At 43.0% G+C, this 20,089-nt stretch overlaps 1 protein-coding gene across 1 annotated transcript; it reads left to right on the top strand.

Moving 5' to 3' along the window:
• Positions 1–939: 939 nt before the first annotated feature.
• LOC136938371 (BAI1-associated protein 3-like) lies at positions 940–19,677 on the top strand (the record flags this gene model as incomplete). Its single annotated transcript, XM_067231663.1, has 27 exons — positions 940–1,073; positions 7,925–8,012; positions 8,506–8,589; positions 8,823–8,930; positions 9,547–9,606; positions 10,237–10,303; positions 10,711–10,924; positions 11,127–11,171; positions 11,306–11,383; positions 11,552–11,657; positions 11,754–11,861; positions 11,970–12,062; positions 12,169–12,272; positions 12,556–12,673; positions 12,903–13,027; positions 13,479–13,569; positions 13,662–13,718; positions 13,923–14,020; positions 14,156–14,207; positions 14,330–14,481; positions 16,596–16,719; positions 16,936–17,076; positions 17,260–17,355; positions 17,669–17,884; positions 19,034–19,102; positions 19,199–19,278; positions 19,569–19,677. Coding segments are annotated over exons 1-27 (2,817 nt in total), but the record flags the coding sequence as incomplete, so codon positions are not given.
• Between the last annotated feature and the right edge of the window lie 412 nt (positions 19,678–20,089).

Here is a 20,089-nt window from a genome sequence, read left to right as displayed (position 1 = left end):
CACATTCTACACTAACTTCTACCTCAGAAAAGGTCATATTCTTGCATGGAAAGTTGTGCTCCAATTAACACTACAAGCTCAATGTCGGATTCCCAGTATGCAGATTTTGTATGCTTTTCTTTTATTTGTAGCTGAACGGCATCTGCTGTGTCAAAGCCAGTGTACCGTTCCTCTTCCCATCCTCAAAGAGAGATGTGACAAAAGACAGACACGCTGTCAATGGATGAAAAGACTTGTCTGTCAGTCTTCTAAAACAACTTCTCCATCAAATCCATTCTCTTGTCCCTTTTGTTGTGTTTTGTGCATATTTATTTATTTATTTGAGCTTTTCTCTGCTTCTGTCTTGTGACAGCCTCTACTCGTGTCAGGAATTCAAGCTGGGGGATGTTCAGAAATTACTCACTGAGGTTGAACTGACAGAGTTCTTTCTTGAGTCTCTTATATCACAGTTAAACTCAATTGGATGTGAAGCGCAAGGTCAAGAAATGAGTTAGATGCTTGTAATTGTTTGGTACATTGTGTGAGTGTATGGAGAGAGAGAAGGGCACTTCTGAATGCTCCTTATGAAAATCTTTTTTTTTTCTTCCATGGAGCCTCTCAAAATACTGGTTACCTTGCAAGTTGAAGATAAATGGTCCAATATACAATATCAGTCAACCCCAGCCAGAAATAGCACTACTTCTGGGTGTAATTGAATTAAGAAACAGAGGGGTTATTAATTTCACTGATTAGCCTGGTGCATTTGCAGAGAAATATCCTGAAGCAGATATCCCTTAAGATCAAGCCAGGGGATGAGAAACACATTGATAAATACCTATATGTCTGTAGAAGACATGAGTTAATATAGGATGTGGTCTTCCATATAACACATGTCCAAGGACCTTGTTGCCAGGTGTCTCCTGATCATGAGTGCTTTTTTTCTGCAGAGAGGAAATCAGAATGACGACACTGCTGGACCTAAAGAGCAGTGTGATGAGGCAGGCGCAGAGGAGCCAGTCCCTGAGGGGACGGAGGGAACCTGCAACCTCTGTCAGCAGTCCCCCGTCTCACCGCCCTGACCCTCAACCCCGTGGGTAAGTCTCACAGAGCCCGAAAGAAACTCATGCTCCTCCCACCTGACACTCAACTTTGTCAGGTGTATACCACACAATACATCATGTGTAGGAACTGTGGATTATCTTTCTTCATCTCTACCATGAGTCCTAGTATTAGGCTCATTAATGGGCACCTGTTTTTGCTGTCGGCGGAGCTAAAAGGGACAATGACAGTCTTTTTAAATTGGCTGCCTAGCCGTGTAATAATTCATGTCTTGTTTTTCTCAGTCCTAATCAGCTGGTACTAGGAACCATAAACTTTGTTCTGAATGTGTTTTAATGGGGATGGCATCCTTTGCTTCAGAGATTGGACCTGTTTTGAGAATGCCTTGCACAAATTCTTCCCCAAGGACAGATCAGCCATCTTAAATTCTTAGAGCCACATACACAGTCAGACACTTGGTGATTGGGTAACATACCAATCGGCTAACAAATTTATCGACCTGGCACCTTGTAACTTACGTTTCCTGTTTGAGTTGAGTTTCTATCATGCGCTATATAGATCCAAACATGTTCCTCATAAACCAAAGCAAATTATACCTCTCTCTTTTATTATTGATGAATGCAATGAGTCATGAAAATGTTCAGTCCTATAAATACTCAGGAAGATGACTGTGCCTGATTCAAAGGCCCAAGTAAATCAATTGTTTCTCCAGGCCTACTTCAGTGCATCTTCCTTTTTATTTATCTTCATATGATGTCAAATCCAAAAGTAATGGCCATGCAAACATTGAGGTTTCTATAGCAACCTAAACACGTCAGTTTGTTACATCTGCTCAGAAAGTATAATCAGTTTTATTTTTAACGACTGTACCCACTTTATTTGAGAGGGGAAAAACATATGTGACGATGAATCCAGAACATTGGTTATTATTGTCTTAACACCGTATATAGGCTTCGAACTGGGATCAGCAATTGTTTATCCCTTGTGTTATCTTCGGGTCATTCTGACCCACCGTCGTATTGCGACAACTTTACCGCATACAAAAACAAAGTAAAGCATTTTCTTTTAACCGTTGGGCTGTCTCAGACCCCCCACATTGCGAAGGTTAAAAGAAAATTATTTTTATTTGTTTTTATATTGGGTAAAATTGGGTAAACACAACGATGGTTCGTTATGAACCTTTGGGTCATGTGACCCGAAGGCAGCACAAGAGTTATATAGCACATTAAATCAAATACATTCTAAATAGAATATAAAAAGAAAGTCGATCAGGATCTTTTCGATGTAAGAGACTTAGTCTATCCCTGGAAATAGGATGCCTCCCATACATGATAGAGTGCAATGAGACTGATTACAGTTGGTCCTGTGTCGCAGTGATGGCTCTAATGAACGCACACTCACACTTCCTGGAGGTCCAGGAGGACAGACGTGTCTTCCTCTGTCAGCCCCCATGGATATGCATCCCCACTGAGCCCAGAGCGCAGCCCCAAGACCATGAGTGGTGACTGAGCTCTCATCATTAGAGAACGGAGAGACTGTTTTTCTTCTTTGTTAACCGTAGACACATACACAGTGGCCCTGATCCTGTGGCCCCTCTCATTAGCAGCATGGAAATAAGACTGGGCCCCTCCCTCTATAGCTGACCCAAGATGCAGAGAACCCTGATTAAAGTCTTGTGAGAGCTCTGACGTCAGTCACGTCAAGAAAAGATTGTTGTAAACAGCAATATTCCGAGCCAGGACATGCATAATCATACGGTTTCTCAGTGAAATTGTATTATGTCTGTGCATAGACGCAGCACACCTATTAGCCAGTGATCCATGTAAAGATTAGCAGTGGACAGGAGATTATTATGCAATAGACAGAAATTTCCCCATAGGCTGTTTGTATTCTCTAATGGCTTGCTCTTTTTAAAGTGCTATCCTTATGCTTGGACAAAGGTCTTAATTATTTACACATTTTTGAATTGTGTACTATTAAAATAATTAGAATTCTGAAAAACATGTTGTCAAATGTTGACGAGATGATGATTATAGTGAATTGAATATAAAATCAACTGACATTTAATCAACTGAAATGCTCTAACAACATCAATTAAAATGAGGTCATCCATACTTTAATAAGATGTTCAAATATACTTTAATATACACAATCTTCGCATTGCAAGTTATCATAAGAGAAACAAGATTTTTTAAAGCAATAATATCAATATTAATCTGTACTTGACTTAATAAATGTGTCATTAAGGATTTACAGAAAGAAACGGTTCTTGCTTAGTATCAGTCCAAGTGACAAAGATGACTGTGAAGAATGTATTCAGCATCCTAAAAATTATTAACGGATAACAAGTGCTCTGAGGATCTGAGGAAAAACTGGCAAATATAAGAGCCACAGATGTCAGGTACGGTGCATCCGGAAAGTATTCACAGCGCTTAATTTTTTCCACGTGATTTTACAGCCGTATTCCAAAATGGATTCAATTTTTTCCCCTCAAAGTTCTACACACAATACCCCATAATGATAATGTGAAAAAAGGTTTTTGGAAATATTTGCAAATCTATGGGAGACTAGTCAGGATCGAGGGAAAGATGAATGCAGCAATATACAGAGACATCCTTGATGAAGCGCTGCTCTAGAGCGCTCTAGACCTCTAGACTGGGGCAAAGGTTAATCTTCCAACAGGACAACGACCCTAAGCACACAGCTAAGATGACAAAGGAGTGGCTTCGAGACGACTGAATGTACTTGAGTGGCCCAGACTTGAACCCGATTGAACATCTCTAGAGAGATCTGAAAGTGGCTGTGCACCGACGCTCCCCATCCAACCTGTTGGAGCTTGAGGTCCTGCCAAGCAGAATGGGAGAAACTGCCCAACAATAGGTGTCATACTCTAAAATACTTGAGGCTGTAATTGCTGCTAAAGTTGCTTCAACAAAGTATTGAGCAAAGTCTTTAAATACTTATATCTCCGTACTTAATTTTTGCAAATCTATTAAGAATATGAAGCTAACTTTTCACTTTGTCATTATGGGCTATTGTGTGTTGAATTTAGATTTTTTTTTTTTTAAGTTAAGCGTTGTGAATACTTTCCAGATGCACTGTACAATAAATTGTAAATGTTAAGCAATAACTGCTTTACCGACCTAATCGAATTGCAAATGTTCATATATTTTAATTGAAATGTATGTAATTAGAATGTCTTATTCTGTTCAAATCCTGCTGCACAGGAAAAACTAAGATAACCAAACTCACTCAATTGTTCGAGCATAGCTACTATAAATAGATTTGTCAGTCATTTTATGGCCCTATATACCCAAAAGGAAAGTTCCATGTGACCTGGCCAATTATAAACAATTTTCTTATGAAATGCAAAACTAATATTGTCCAAGGAACTTGAAATGTATGTTTTTATTTGTGCAATTCTCTCCTAATTTAGTCTCTAGACAGAAACCGCAAGTGAAGGCATTGAATGAATAATCAAAATAGATTGGAATAATAATAAAAGGCTGTATGGGAAGAACCTGTTTCCTAGCAACATCAAATGGGACTGTTGTCTAGGTTTTGTGTGTATGTGAGAGAGGGAGAGTAATAGAGAGAATGTGGAATCAATGTTCATTTCTCAAACCTTCAAGTAGGTAAAAATTGACCAAAAAACTGCATTTTCGGAAGGCTTATTTTACATCTACAACACCTGAATGAATTATTATCTGCACTCCCCCACACATCCTGTCTGCTCAGGATTAACAAAGTAAAAGCTTGTGCCTTTCTTGCTGTCAACATGTAAACTTCCTTTGTAATGTCAGACTGGGTCCCTAGACTGCCAAATCTACATTTACTTCACATGAGTCATTTTCCTTTTTCCGTCTGATTAGATTTTCCAAAAGATTTGATATTACATGTATAAAGGCAATTTATTTTTCACAGTGTACAGTACATGGTCACCAGTCAGGCGTCATGGCATTCTTGTGATGAAGACTTGCCAGCATGATTACCATTGTCTCCATCAATATGTTGAGGGTGTACCATCTACTCCTGACCCCTGAAGATGGGCAATAGGGAGATCAGTGAGCAGTGTGTTGGCTGCCACATGCCTGCTGGGATGTGATGGAGGCAATAACGAAGCATGACTGGACCATGGGGACAGCCCATCAGCATAATGAGACAGATGGGGATGGAGACAGGCCAGGAGACAGGGACTGAGCTGGAAAAGAGAAGTAAAGAAAACTTTCCACCAAAGTGAACCGGGAGCTAGTTCGGAGCTGGTGCTAGAGCCGGTTCGGCGCTGGTTCAATTTGCGAGCCTTCTAAGAACTGGTTTGCTTTTCCACGGACTAGGGAGCCACCACAGAGCCACATCATTACGTCACTGTATACGTCATCTTTTCCTCATCTTTCCCAGCAACGCTAGCGCAGCAGCGCCCAGTGTTGCCAGGTCCGAGGTTTTCCCGTGGAATTGGGTTACTTTTGAAGTGTTGCCGCGGGTTGAATTTTTTGTCTGCTGGTTTGGGTAGACCTATTTTGCATGCAAATTACATGAATATCTTTAAATAAAAATCCATATTTTAAATGAAATTATTTATACCCAAATCCTACCCAACTGACTCCAGATCAGCAAGTACACACATTGACATGGGACCCTCATAAACACACGCACTGTGCGTGTGCACACGTGCCTAATGCTCTGTCTCCTGAGAAAACCTCCTGAAAACTGCTTTTAACCCTTGTGCTGCCTTCGGGTCACATGACCCAAAGGTTCATAACGAACCATCGTTGTGTTTACCAAATTTTACCCAATACAAAAACAAATAAAAATATTTTTCTTTTAACCTTCGCAATGTGGGGGGTCTGAGACAGCCCAACGGTTAAAAGAAAATGCTTCACTTTGTTTTTGTATGCGGTAAAGTTGTCGCTATACGATGGTGGGTCACAATGACTGATGGGTCACAATGACCCGAAGATAACACAAGGGTTAATTCTGGCATACTAAACATTTGGTGTTTCTTTGTAGATATTACAATACATTTGGCAATGCTGTTGGACTTTAAAATCAGTGTCTATGGTTTGGCAGGGGCATATTTTGAGTTCTGATATTGGGCTGGTTTTATTGGCCTTTGGGCTGGTTTTGATTGGCCATTGGGCTGGTTTTGTCGCACAGACCTGGCAACCCTGGCAGCGCCAAACACAAAGCAGAGCTCGTCTAAAGGCTGTTAGTGTTTAGCAATCCGAAGAACGCGAGGTTGAGATGCGTGTTTTCTTGGCTATTGTGCAATACCCTGGACTAGCAGACAACACTGGCATTATCAGCGCAACATTTTATAAACTTTTGCTCTATAGTGCTTGTGTATTACTTTTGTGTTAAATATAGGCTAACGTTCAAACCAAACTTAAAATGTGTGTCATTTATAAGATTATGATAAAATGCAGCAACGAGCGTCTGCACCGATGCTAGCTGCGGTAGGTTATCAAAAAGTCAGAGCAACTTTAGAAATTAGCCGTTTCATCAATAAAATAAGCACATTTTCAGCAACTACACTGCCATTTTCTCATCACGTTTGAATTCAGATGCTGATTTACACGTACCGTTTATCTGAAATATGGAGTCAGATGGCTGAGCAGTTAGGGAGTCGGGCTATGTTGGTTCGATCCCCGGCCGTGCAAAAATGACGTTGTGTCCTTGGGCAAGGCACCCCACCCTACTTGCCTCGGGGAGAATGTCCCTGTACTTACTGTAAGTGGCTCTGGATAAGAGTGTCTGCTAAATGACTAAATGTAAATATGAATTGTAAAAATTTACAGCAATGGCGGTCAAAGGATTCTGTTTGTCACGGTAACCCCGCCCTCGCCCCTGACGCAAGCGGTTCTTACTTGGTTCCTACTTTAGCCCACCTATGTGTTGTTGCTACTTAAGAACCACTTTCCCTGGTTCGGAGCCGGTTCTTAGGCTGTCTAAAGAGAAGAACTGGTTTGAGATTAAGCTCTGGCTCCGAACCAGCATCCATAATGCGTTGGTGGAAAAGGGATTTGAGGAAGCTAGGTAGGGGACAGAGGTGGCAGGCAATGTTTCCTTTGCTTCTGCTCATGCCAGAACAGTTTTCTGTGCAGGAGGGGGGATGGGTGGGGACGGGTGGGTGAGGCGGTCTCCCAAGGTGTTTTGCTGTTCCAACGACTCCCTCGTTCAATGTGACTTTATCACCATGGTGACTAGGGCTATGAAATTAGCAAGTGGCACAAGTCCAAGGATTCACCCGCACAGAGAGAGAAAATAAAAACGTATTTTGTATCTCCCTAGGATCTCTATTCATCGCGGTAATAGATTAACATGGTCGTAGTATAGTGTGAGGCCACTTGAAGCCATCGTGTAGATTATTATTACTGCAGAACAATAAAGCTCCAGAGAGGATAGGCAGTGGTGTGAGACAGTTCAGTATGATGGTTCTTTTTGATACGTGACAAAAACACAGGTTGCTGCGTTTATCTGCTGTTTACACAGGTCAGAACAAAGCAAACAGACAAAGAGACTTTATTGGCAGACTATTCCCTTGGCCTCTGCAGATAAAAAGGTAATGTGACAGCTGACCTAGTGTTCATCTGTTCTATAGAAGTACCGACTACCACTCACTCCCTCTCAAATATCCCTCTCAATAGAGTAGTTGTGATTGAATGATTATCTGTCACCGGTTGTGATTGACAGCCCTGTCCATTTTACAAAAAGATATACATGTGCTGAGTGTATTGGCTATGCTCCTTTTGAACTTGTCTGTAAAAAGCATGTTATGTTTGCCTAGGTTCTAAGCACATGGACAGAACCTAATCCATATATCAGAGCTGAAACACAATGATGTTTCTCTCAAGAGTATGTTTTTGTCTCTTTCCTTTTTGTTTACAAGGGTTCCAGAAGGGAAGGAGGAGTTCTTTGAGCGCATGAACAACATACTCCAGAAGCAGGAGAACATTCTGCATGCTCACAATGCTGAGGTAAACCCTCTCCTGGCTCTTCTCACGTTCTTCTCCTTCTCCTGTGGAAATATGATAATGGATAGACATTATCCCCCCCCCCATGCCAGAAGGCCAAGTATGACGTGTGTGGACAGAAGGACAAGGTTGAGTAGAATGCTCAAAAGGCTGGAAGTTCAGCTGTCACAAGCTGCTCTCTGTGGCTATCTCCAGCCTCCTCACTGCCCACGCCAGACGACGCGGACTCACACTCAGTGGGCCCTATTAAGAGGTTTAGCTGAGAGCACTTGATTCCTATAGGCTTGTGGTATTAAAGTGGTGAAGAACAGGCCAAAACATACATCTATGTGATACCTATTGTCTTTTGAGTTATGCTGTGTGTACCGGGACTGAAAGACACAATGTCTTATGTCTGACTGTGACTTCCCCTAACGCCGTGACCGTATTCAGGCTGTCATGGTGATTTTAGATTTTTGCTTCTGAAGTTTGTGAGCCCTGAGTTCTGTCCCCACAGTGCCAGGGAGGGAGCAGCACTGCAGCCCCACCCCCCGAACACATTGAGCAGGCCTTTGTACCAGACAGAGCCACCAGGAGGGAGGTGAGTGGGTTGGGGTTCTGACCTGGCTATGCTCAAATTACTGGTAGAGCACCATAAAATGAAAGCGAATACAGATTTTTTTAATGTTTATGAAACAGATCATAGTCCCATTACCATTGACGACAAAGATACAATAGTTTTTTTTCTCCAATGACCTGGATTTAATGATGGTGCTGCTGATAAAATTGCATGAGGCTGTATCTAATCATGTGTTTGGGTATGGTTTTCCTCAGCTGGACCTCTTGTATGAGGAGGCGGTGTACACAGTGGTGAACAGGGTCGGAGTGCCTTCACCGGAATATGTCGCCGGAGAAGGAGAGATCTTCAGCTACTTGCTAAAGGTAACCATGCACATCAGGGATTGTCATCATGTCTGAAACAGAGACAAAACAAGGGTTTAAAATGACGAGGCATTATAAACTGAGTGTTCCAAATTATCATAGTCAAATGTATCATAAATTTCAATCATAAACCGGGAAAATTCCCAATTTAAGGCTGACCACTAGTTTTTGTAATAGGATGTCTCTATAAGTTAGTGCAGATGTGCTTGCCTCAGATCTGATTAAACATTAGTGCAGATGTGCTTGCCTCAGATCTGATTAAACATCAAAGTCCGTGCCTACCAAGTATCGATGTTTAGCTGTGATATAACAAGTCAGACACTGTCACTCTAACGCTGGCACATCTTGTTGTGCCCGGCTTGTGGCTCTCAACAGTGTGGTAGCTGACATGACTCTCTTTAAAGTTCTATGAGGGGGATGAGATGGGATCTGTACAGCCATCTTGTTCTGCTTTATTTCAGGGCTAGTTAGTGGCAGAGCCAAACAGTATAGACATTCTCACTATGAGCTGTACAAACTCCATGACCTGCCCTGCGTGTCTATCGCTAATATGCTCACAGACGCATGAGCCTCTGTGGCACAGTGTGACCTTTCCTTCTCCGCCCCTCTCTGTCAGGTGTTTGATCTGGGTCAGGAGGAGCATGACATTACTCTGCAGAGAGTCCAAGAATCCAAGGTGAGATGCTTTGTTACTTTTTCTCCATGTCCTTTGCTCGATTCTTGTTGCTTACATATTTTCTCACACCCAAGCAACTATCCTCGACCGCTATAAGGGTGCTGTGTCAAAACGATGTGGCCGCTAGTCATTGTGTTTAGACATTTTCCTCTTCCCCCTACAAGGAACGTTCAATAAATAAGGGCCTGGTGAGATCTAATGGAAAGATTTAACAGCTAGTACCTGAACAGGCAGGAGTCCCTTTCGTCCATCCAACTATGAGAAACCTTTCAAGTGTCTGAAAGAGATGCTGGGGTCTTTCTGCAAGGCTTCTTAAAAGACTGAAAGATATTGTGCCATTTAAACGCTCCTTTTAAAAAAGGATCTCAGCTTTCACATGCACAGCAGTCTCTTTCCACCTTTCTGGTACACAATGCCAGGCATGAAGCATCTGACAAAGAAAACAGCCATCGATTACACTTCCTTGGCAGACTCCTGCAGCATGTATGCCTGCTTTCTATACCACAGTGAAAGTGCAATAAAAAGAAGCGTAATCTAGGGTTCAGTGTGCGTTCCACACTTACTGGTTTGGTATAAATGTTTATTGACTAATGGGTGTCTGACTACATGGGCGTACACTTTATTTTACAGAGAGCCAGTTTCTCCCTGAGGGTTTCTGTCATGAAAGGAAAAAATCTAATGGCAAAAGATGCAAATGGTAAGAGGTTCATTCTTTTGCCCATTTTCATCAGAGGAATGTTTTCTGTAAATTAATCTGTAAATGTGAACACGAAAAAAATGCTTTACGTAAGGAATTTAGAAAGCCTTTGGTCATATTAATGAGTGGCAGTACAGGATAGATTAACCTGGTCTGTTCTTGGAGGGAGTAAGGCTTGCATGACTTGGTGTACTCAAGTTCTTCAAAGGGACTGACTGAAGCTCTAGACTTGTCATCTTTTCATAAAGCTTTCAAGTTATCCCACTGCCCAGAGCATTGTCTAAAAGACACTGTTGGATGATTGCTTTCTCTTTCTGAACCCCAATTGAGTGGAACCTCATTATCTAATAGCACTGGTTCGGAGTGCACATTAACCTTTCTTGTGTGTTCACCGGGGGGCTGGGCAGGGTACAGCGACCCCTATTGCATGCTGGGAATCCTGCTGGGTCAGAGCCCACGAGAGACAGAGGAGAAAAAGGAGAGGAAGTTTAGCTTCAGGAAGAGGAAGGACAAACTGGAGAAGCGTTCCAGTGTGAAGGAAGTACTGGCTGCACGCTGCATCCAGGTCACTGAGGTCAAGCCTGAAACCCTCAACCCCGTTTGGAATGAGCACTTTGCCTTGTAAGCACTGCTTCCGTCTCGTCAGTCTGTGAGAGGTTTGGTGTGCTTGTAGGAAAAACTCCACAGTTGATGATCTGCCCATTTAGGATGTTCTGTGATTCACAACTCAGTGTGACTGTTCACAGGCTTTCTATCACCAATACTGTGAATGACCATGATGACATGAGTGTTTTCTGTGTTTTTTTACATTCGTCCTTCACAGCGACATCGATGATGTCCATAGCGATCTACTGCATCTAGACATATGGTATGTTCACTCAGAAGTCTGGTCTACAGGAAGACTAATATTAGAATATTTTGACGGCACTCTCTTGGATCGGATCTGATCTAATGCTGGGCATAGGACTATCTCTGATAAACTTTGATCTTTAATTTCCACAGGGATCACGATGATGATGTCTCGGTGGCTGAAGCCTGCAAAAAACTGAATGAAGTCAGTGGATTCCGAGGAATGGGCAGGTAAAATATTCAAAACTTAGTACAGACATACACATATACACTTTGAAGGTTCTGACCCTCTGTGGTTGCATTACAGGGAAGTTAAAGGTTCTTTATTACCAAGACACAGAGGATGTGCTGATCACTTGGACGTGTATTTCTGTGGTTTGTCGTTGATTATCTCACCAGGTACTTCAAGCAGATTGCTAAATCTGTTCGGTCCAATGGAACAGCAGCGTCTGGGTCCGAGGAAAATGCTGATGACTTCTTGGGGTGCATCAACGTTCCTCTAAATGTGAGTCATCTAAATATACAATAACTTTGGGCCTGACCTTTCCTTGTTGGTTCCAGGGGCTTTTGACGTCATTTTCTTATCCTGTTGTCCATGCAGGAGATCCCTGTTGTGGGGTATGATAAATGGTTTAAACTTGAGCCTAGATCTAGTGCCTCCAAGGTCCAGGGGGAATGTTACCTGATCCTGAAGCTCTTCACAACTCAGGTTTGAATGTCTCCCCACATTCACCAAACTCGCCATACTCCAACACCTCTCTAATAATTGAAGGTCTAGTACAGACTATTAAAGGAGCTCCTTTTTTATGTTCCTCAGAGAGACACAACACTGAGTAAGAGGGATTCTAATATTTTAATTCACAAGAAAATGCTGAGTCAGATACTGGAGTATGAACATGCTCACATTCAGGTGAAACATGACTTTTAACTATTTGATTTATATTTTATTGAATAGGATACACAGTATATTGTCATTCAATAATACTGTAGGTAGGTAATATTGTTTTCATTTTCAGAAAGAGCCTTACAATTGGAACGGGCAAGTGACTCCACCAGCATGGACTGTGCTCTCCCATCATGCAGTTCAAACTGACCTCTCACCCCTGCAACAGGCCATCATGTCAGTTCATAGATCATGCTGTATTCTGTACTTCAAATATTGTGGTGCTATTTATACTGTAAACACTGTTTTTAGTTGAAGCTCTTTTTTAAGTAAACCTAACATTTCTTGCCAACAAGCCAGCATTCATTATGAATCATATATGACTTATTACATATTGTTTCACATAGTGAGTCAACCGGTTTCAAGTGTAGTTCAACATATACCTTGCACCGTGTAATGACAAGATCTTGACACGAGGCGAGAGGTAACGGTCCTGGTTTGATGTTGCCCTCGTCTGCAGCCGCTGGCAGTGCTACAGCAGCCACCACCGGTCCCAGAGGGTCTGCTACACCCTGCTGCTGCGTCTCCTCAGAACCATCGATGCAGAGTGGGATCCCCCCGAGGTCAGAGGAGACCTGGTAGGTCCTCCCTCAGTCCCCCTTTTGGCTCTGTCTCATTCCATGAGGTGTTCTACATTGTTACAGGTTGAGCGCATTTAAAAATGGTAATTATCTCCATGGAGTAGTGGATGTATTAAAACACATGAATTCAGTCTCAAACCCCTAACTAGATATGGAATATAGATTTTTTTTATAGTTTGTTTTGGTCATGCGAGACTGAGTCATGTGTTGCCTGCATTGTGTTCAGGAGAGGCAGCTGTCTGACAGCTTCCGGCTCCACATAGAGCATTGCCTGGGCCTGATGAAGAGCATGCGTCAGGTGTTTCCCTATTCCAGTCCATCCGCCATCACACGCTGTGAACTCATGCTGAGGTAAACTCACTACCGCCACCTCTCTCCTGCATGCTGCTCAACACTCCACTTGGGCCGCTGATCTGCATAGACATACAGTCTACAGCCATGTCAATCAGTACCTCAGTCAGTTCTAGTGTTTAGGAGAGCTATAGAACCCAGTCAAAGAGTCATTTGCGCGTGATTGGCGGTCATTTTGCCAATAAAAGCAGCTGTGTTTCTAAATCTCAAGTTGCTGTGCCCTTTCTGTATGAACATCCTCATGGGGTGCCACACTGCAAAGACCAGATTGGAAGAATTGATATCCTGTGGGGTTCTTTCCAATAAGATTTCAGACTCTGCCCAGAGATTGACTCCTCTAGAGAAATCTCACAAAGTACACATGCACGCACAGACGCGCGCACACACTCGTATGTCTTCCTGTTAATTACACATTCCTGTTTGAGATTTGTCATTATTTCTTTCATGGCAGGGGGATAGGACACATGCAGACCATGCAGGCATTCAAGACTGTTTGTCCTTTACGAAATGAATTGCATTTGGAAATTGCCACAGTTGTCAAGGTAAAACATTAAAACAAACACCACTGATTTATTAAATTGGTGATGGCATTTTACTACGCACGTTGCCTTTTACCCTGTTTCCATGCCATCAGAAAGGAACTGCGGAGTGGTATGAGAACATCATCTCACAGTACAAACCAGAGAAAGGGGTGAGTAGTCCTCAGTAAATGTTCATTCAACTGCAGATGTGTGGCTTGAAGACTTCAAGGCCTCCTTCACTGGACTGTCTCCTGTCAGTCGTCCGGCACCCAAGTCCCTCGTCATGACTCGTCATCATATACAGTACACCATGTACTGAAGTAGCCTGTGAAGGCGGTGACATCTCTTTTGGCTGTTCTTGTTGCCGGCTCAAGGCCCTGGAGGAGCAGCTAAGGAGACTGGTCCAGGTGGTGGATGCTGTGTGTGTTGACGCCCAGAGTGGACAGAACGTCTACAACAAGCTCTTCTACAGGTACACACATTCAGCCTGCAGGCAGATCCAAATCACTTGGATTAGCTGTGTCTGTTGTTAAGTCTCATTTCTGGTTTGTGTCAGTTCAGTCTCATTTCTGGTTTACGTTTCTTCTTTTCTCCTTGGAATCCCCAGTGCTGTGAAAGTAGATTTCTTCAGCATCTCATACAGGCAGTTGGAAAAACTAGTAAGTTTTTACTAGTTGTGAGAGATACTGTAGCTGTTTGACCATATGGCCTCTGCCTGAGAATTTTGTCACGAGGGACAACACCTGACCCTTGAACTCTGTCCATCTTTGTGCTCACCCAGGTAGCAGATGACGTGAGCGTTGCCATGGAGAGGGTGTGTGGAACTCTGGAACAAGAAAGCACCAGACTGACTCAGAGCATGGGCGAGACCCTCTTTGAGCTCTACATGTCTTTGAAAACATTGAAGCGCTTCAGGGAGTTTCTACCTCTCAAGTGAGTCACTGCCTAGATTCTAGTATGGGTATTCACTGGCTTTCAATTTCATACCACAAGCATTTTCCAAATTAAAAGAGATATAAATAGATTGAGTCCTCTTCACAAAAACCTCCCTTCTCAACTAGGTGATTAGTTAAACTGGTGCACAGTGCCTGTGATTCCGTTGGCGATTTAAGATGTTGGTGAGAGTCATCACCAGTTGCATCACGGGCACTGCACTACTCATCTATAATTCCAGGAATCTGTGTGTGTGTGTGTGTGTGTGTGTGTGTGTGTGTGTGTGTGTGTGTGTGTGTGTGTGTGTGTGTGTGTGTGTGTGTGTGTGTGTGTGTGTGTGTGTGTGTGTGTGTGTCAGCAACTTCCACACAGGCACTATTCACTATCGGTCAATAGTTCCAGGAATCTGTGTTTGTGTGACGGTATTTCTGATTCACAATTGTAATTCTCAAAAATACATATTCAGCCTCCACATCATCTAGTCACTTATGCACATCATAAAAGCAATTTCTCATTCTTTTAAACAAATTGCTAATGCTTTGGTACATTCATCCAAATGATTATGTAGCCTACAATTGTTTGGGGTTTCCTATGTTAACAATTTATGTCATGTTCAAAATGTATTATATTATTCTGTTAAATTGTTTTACCCCTACACAAATCTAGATATTTAGTTCATTTCATAAAACATTACATGCACAATGGTTGAGCCAACCATAATTATAGGCCAAATTCACCATACAGTGTTGAAGTTATGCCTTAAGGGGATTTTCTAACATTTGTATTATTTTCCTTTGTGCTATGCAGTGCTGTAAAATAGTATAGTATTTTCTGTTTCACACTGACATAAACAATCAAAACCAACAATCAACCGAGGAAGCTAAATTCGTAAGAACATAGTTTCTGTTGTATGCCCATTTGCAGCTTGCTATATCCATGCCTCAAGAAACCGATTGAGGAGGCAAAAGTGGTAGGCATAGTGTTCTTGTCCTATACCCGTTGCGACCTCATGCAGTGCCTGTGATGCAGCCGGTGATGCCACTTAGTTGATTCAGTCTCACATACACACACACACATTATAGATTATGCAGTGTCCATGCCTGTGATGCAGCTGGTGATTTTATAATGTTGGTTAATTGATTTGGTGTAAATATAATTGAGTTTTTGCACATTTGCAATGTGCAGGCAGAGTTTTTGCATCAGTAAATGCATTAATTAATGTAATACAATTCACTGATCTATACTAAAATAGTGTTCTTTCTGTTAGCTAGTTAGCATTTCATCCATAAAGAAAACCCTTTGAAAGAAGCTGGATTCAATGTTATGCCTGCACAGCACTGCTCACCTGGCCGCATCTGCGTTGTAAAAGTGATATGAAAATTAGATTCTAAATGACAGTATACCCCCAAAACGGATTTGTGTATTGGCAATTGAAAGTTTGTTCAGCAAATAAGTATTCTGTTGATGATGCCTAAAGCAATATAAGTCAATTCCCTGTCTTAGGCTAAACCCTAGTGACGTGTATACACAGCACAATTGTAGTTTATAACCTTCCAGCTATACTGAAATAAAGTATCCACTTTTAAGTGTTGTGTTTCTCTTAGCTAGCCAGCATTTAGTCCATAAAAAAAAACATGCTCACCTGGCCGTATTGGCATTCACAATATTTCTCAGAGTCCACTTGTCTTTAATAAGTTTGTCACAGAAAGTGATGCACGTTATAGGACTTTAATTTTCACATCAGAGCAATACACAGCATTTCAAATTTCAGTTGTTCAAGCGCTTAGTAGAGCTCAGCTAAACGCTGTGTAGCCTAAAGTGCAGCTAAATTCTATGTACAGTGCTAGCTCAACATGGCTGAAAGGGATCAATTGCGAAACTGGCGGGATCTTGAAGCGCTTATCCAAACAATGTCAAACACGGCACCACACGTCTTTGGGTTCTGAAACGGACACCTGCAAAATTGCAACTTTGCAGTGCCCAGTTCTCAAGATAATCATTGGCTGGTCATTGCCCTAAAATCCCATTATAAAACAGACACACACACACACACACACAGAATCCTTGTGTACATACTTGGTTTACTTGGTACATGATGCATATTCTCATCGCAGGGATGCTAAAATGCTAGCTTTGACTGGCTTTCACAACTGGTTCAAGTCCTCTATACACAAGTGGCTGCAGATAGTCCATGAGAGATCCTGTGACAGGATTCGTAAGGCAGTGGAAATGGACCAGGTAAGAGAAGGACCCTCTTATAGCATGACTCTTACTGAACATACAATACCAATTTCCCTCCATCATTACATATTGATTTTGAACTTACCAGAATATCAGTGATATTCATACAGCCTTCATTAATTTATAAGTACTTTAGCTTGTTTAATTGTGTGTGCATCTATTTATTTACATGTGTATGATATATTGATGGGTGTGTTTGTGTGGACTGAACAGCTGGAGCCAGTGCAGCAGACCAAACATAGCTCCTCAGCGGTGGACGTCACAGCATGTTTCAGCCAGGTGCAGGACTTCTGGTCCCAGCTGGCCTGGCCAGACTCTGCAGGAGCCTTCATCTTCGTCACCCGCCTGACGGATGTGAGTGGCGCAACCAACGCTGCCACTCTTCTATTCACAACCAGACACACACACAGCACTCATTCTCAAGTTGAAAAGCTCTACAGGTGGCAAACTACAATCAAAGACACCCGAGCAGAAAATCAAGAGAAAAATTGAGGGTTTCACACTCACGTACATTTTGTGTGGTTCTGTGTGTCGCAGAATTTCTGCAGTGAGGCCGTGAGTTACTCTGAGATGATAAAGCACAAGATTGAGACCAGCCAGCTGGGCCAAGACCACAAGAGCCTAACAGTGCAGGTAACGCCTGTGGGAACACAGGAAGGGGGGAGGGGGGGGGGGGGGGGGGCGGCGTTATGCAATGACGTAAGAAGTGAATGTCAATGAGTGTTCTCACCTCGGCAAAACACAAGACAGCAGGGGGCTTGTAGAGTTCCAGTATGTGTTTGCTCTAGTTCCTGCTCGTATCTATACTCATTCCCAATTGTTCATCCCCTCCTCCACCTGCCTCTTTTAGCCCTGCCACTCTTCCTCCTTTGTTTCTTCACCCTTCTGTGCAACTTTTCCGTGTCTGTCTCTTCCTCCTGTTCTGCTCCCTGGCTATCCTGGCTAGCTGTGCATTGCACTGAACAACACCGAACACGTGCGTGTGTTCCTGGGGGGCCTGCCCCGGGACCTGGACTGGCCCGGGTTGGAACAGGCCATGGAGGAGTCTTGTGGAGCGGAAGGCAAGGAGCAGGTCAACAAGGCCCTCAACGGGCAGCTGTACAACGCAGACCTAGACCTGCAGAGAGAGGCCAAGCGCCTCATCACCCTGCTCACTGACAAGGTTCCACTGGTCTTTCTGTTTTTATAAAGCTGTCAGGAACCAGGATGATTATTATCAGGCAGCTGAATGAGGAGTGAGTCAGTATGGTTTTATGCTGCCTTCACATGCTGTCGGAATTATGGTAAATACAAGTTTCCGACTGGGAGGTTACACATGTAATACCCCCTAAAATCGGGATTACCAGTGGGGAATTTTCCGAGATGGATTACCTTTCAACATGGAGGAGAAGAGGACAGATTCAGTAATGTATGTAATTCTTTAGACTATTTTTAACAGTGCAACTATTGTTAGCTGTTTGTGTACTTTAATCTGTAATCTATGTACACTTAAAGGTCCCATGACATGAAAATCTCACTTTAGGAAGTTATTTAACATTAATATGAGTTCTCATAGCCTGCCTTTGGTCCCCCAGTGGCTAGACATTTTGATAGATGTAAACCAAGCCCTGGTTATTCTTCTCCGCCTTTGAGAAAACGAAAGCTCAAAAGCTCCGATCTGGAACCTTTCCTCTTATGACAACATGTTACCTCCCCTTTCTCTGCTTTGCCCACCCAGAGAATTTGGCCCACCAATGAGAAAATGAACTACAACCTACGAATGCGATAATGTATTTTCCTCGAGAGACAACATGGCTTGCAAATGACCAAAGCATGGCAGTTAGCCTCGCCTCTCTCCTCCTCATAGCATTTAAAGTTAGTCACAGAAATGGCACGTCCTAAGGAAAGCTCAATGTGGGTCTGCTCGTAGTGGCTGTAATTCTGCACCAAGGCTGAATTTTGGGAAAGAGACTTCAAATACACTATTAGGGGACCACTAAGGCCTATATAAAAGCATCCAAAAACAGCATGTCATGGGACCTTTAACTTGTTTTAACTTGTAACCATTTATTGCATCAATTTCCTCCTTCAGCAGGTGCATAATGGACTCAAAAGGATTTCCACAATATGAAATTGTGTACGCCATTTTTTATATTCCTCCGAAAACAAAAGCACTTGAATGTCAAGTACTTTGACGTCCTTTTAATCTCGATTTAACAAGTGGGAAATGGGATCTTCCGACTAGCACGTGAAGGCAGCATAAGAATAGACTGTTGGCAAATGTCATTCCGTAGATTCTTAAAGACAACTAGTGTGTGTGCGCGTTGTATAGATGCTTTCAGAGTTGAGGAGGTACATTCAGCACATCAGCCTCTCCCCTGACTCCATCAACAATGATGACGTAAGACCCAACACTGCCTTGCAGTATCTGTTATGTAGTCCATACATTGGTGTAGTACCCTGTCCAAGACTGGTAATGTGAGTTTGATCCATGCAGGCTGTGTCCCCCCTCATGAAGTACTTGCACGACACTCTGGTCATCCTCAGTGAGTCCCTGCTGAAGGAGAATCTGACAAGGTAATTGCCTTTATTGTTCCACACTTTACTATGCATAATCAGTGTGCCATAATAGCATGCCTACTGACACCTAAGCCATCGCAGCGATCATTAACTACTCATTTTGCCACACATGAGCATACAACAACTATAAATAAATAGCTGTTTGTAGTCTGGTGTATGGGTCTGTTCAACATTAGTGTGTGGGAGTGTTCCTGTCTGTTCTCTGCTAAGGATAGCGATGGGGCCCGTGAAGGAGGGCGCAAAGGGTCCGGGGCTTTCGCTGTCTGACCAAGCCGTCTGTGTTCCAGAGTTCTCCACAGCATGTGGGAGCTGCTCCTCAGGATGATCCTAGACACCATCGCTGAGAACCGGGGAGTCCAGGTGGAGTTCTACAACCGCTTTCAGTACACTGTGGAGGTCAGTGTTCCTGTGGACCACAGACCATCTGCCTCCAGCTTCCCCCCCCCCCCCCCCCCCCCCCCCCTCCAAGGTCCAGCCGAGGCCCAGTCAGAGACTCGGAACAACCGTGGTCCCGTCCATCATCGTTCCCATCATTCCCATCATCATTAGCTATGGTATCCCTGCTGTTGTTGCCGTGATGTTCTTGCCATTCATCACCTCCCATAAACCTCATGAATATTATTCATGAGGTATATTGGCAGCTGCTCGGTGCTGAGGGGAGTTCCCTGTAGCATGACAATGTGAGAGTTCCTGTATTCAAATGGCACTGAGCTGGCGAGGGACATATGACAGATTTGCATGAAAAGTCATGAAATGCTAAGCGCGTGGGCAGAGCATGATGTGTGGCCCACGGATGTCGCCGTTGCCT

This window comes from Osmerus mordax, assembly GCF_038355195.1.
Source record: "Osmerus mordax isolate fOsmMor3 chromosome 3 unlocalized genomic scaffold, fOsmMor3.pri SUPER_3_unloc_6, whole genome shotgun sequence".
Lineage (NCBI taxonomy): Eukaryota > Metazoa > Chordata > Actinopteri > Osmeriformes > Osmeridae > Osmerus > Osmerus mordax.
Note: the sequence above shows the minus strand (reverse complement) of the source record. Positions and strands in the feature narration are given on the sequence as shown.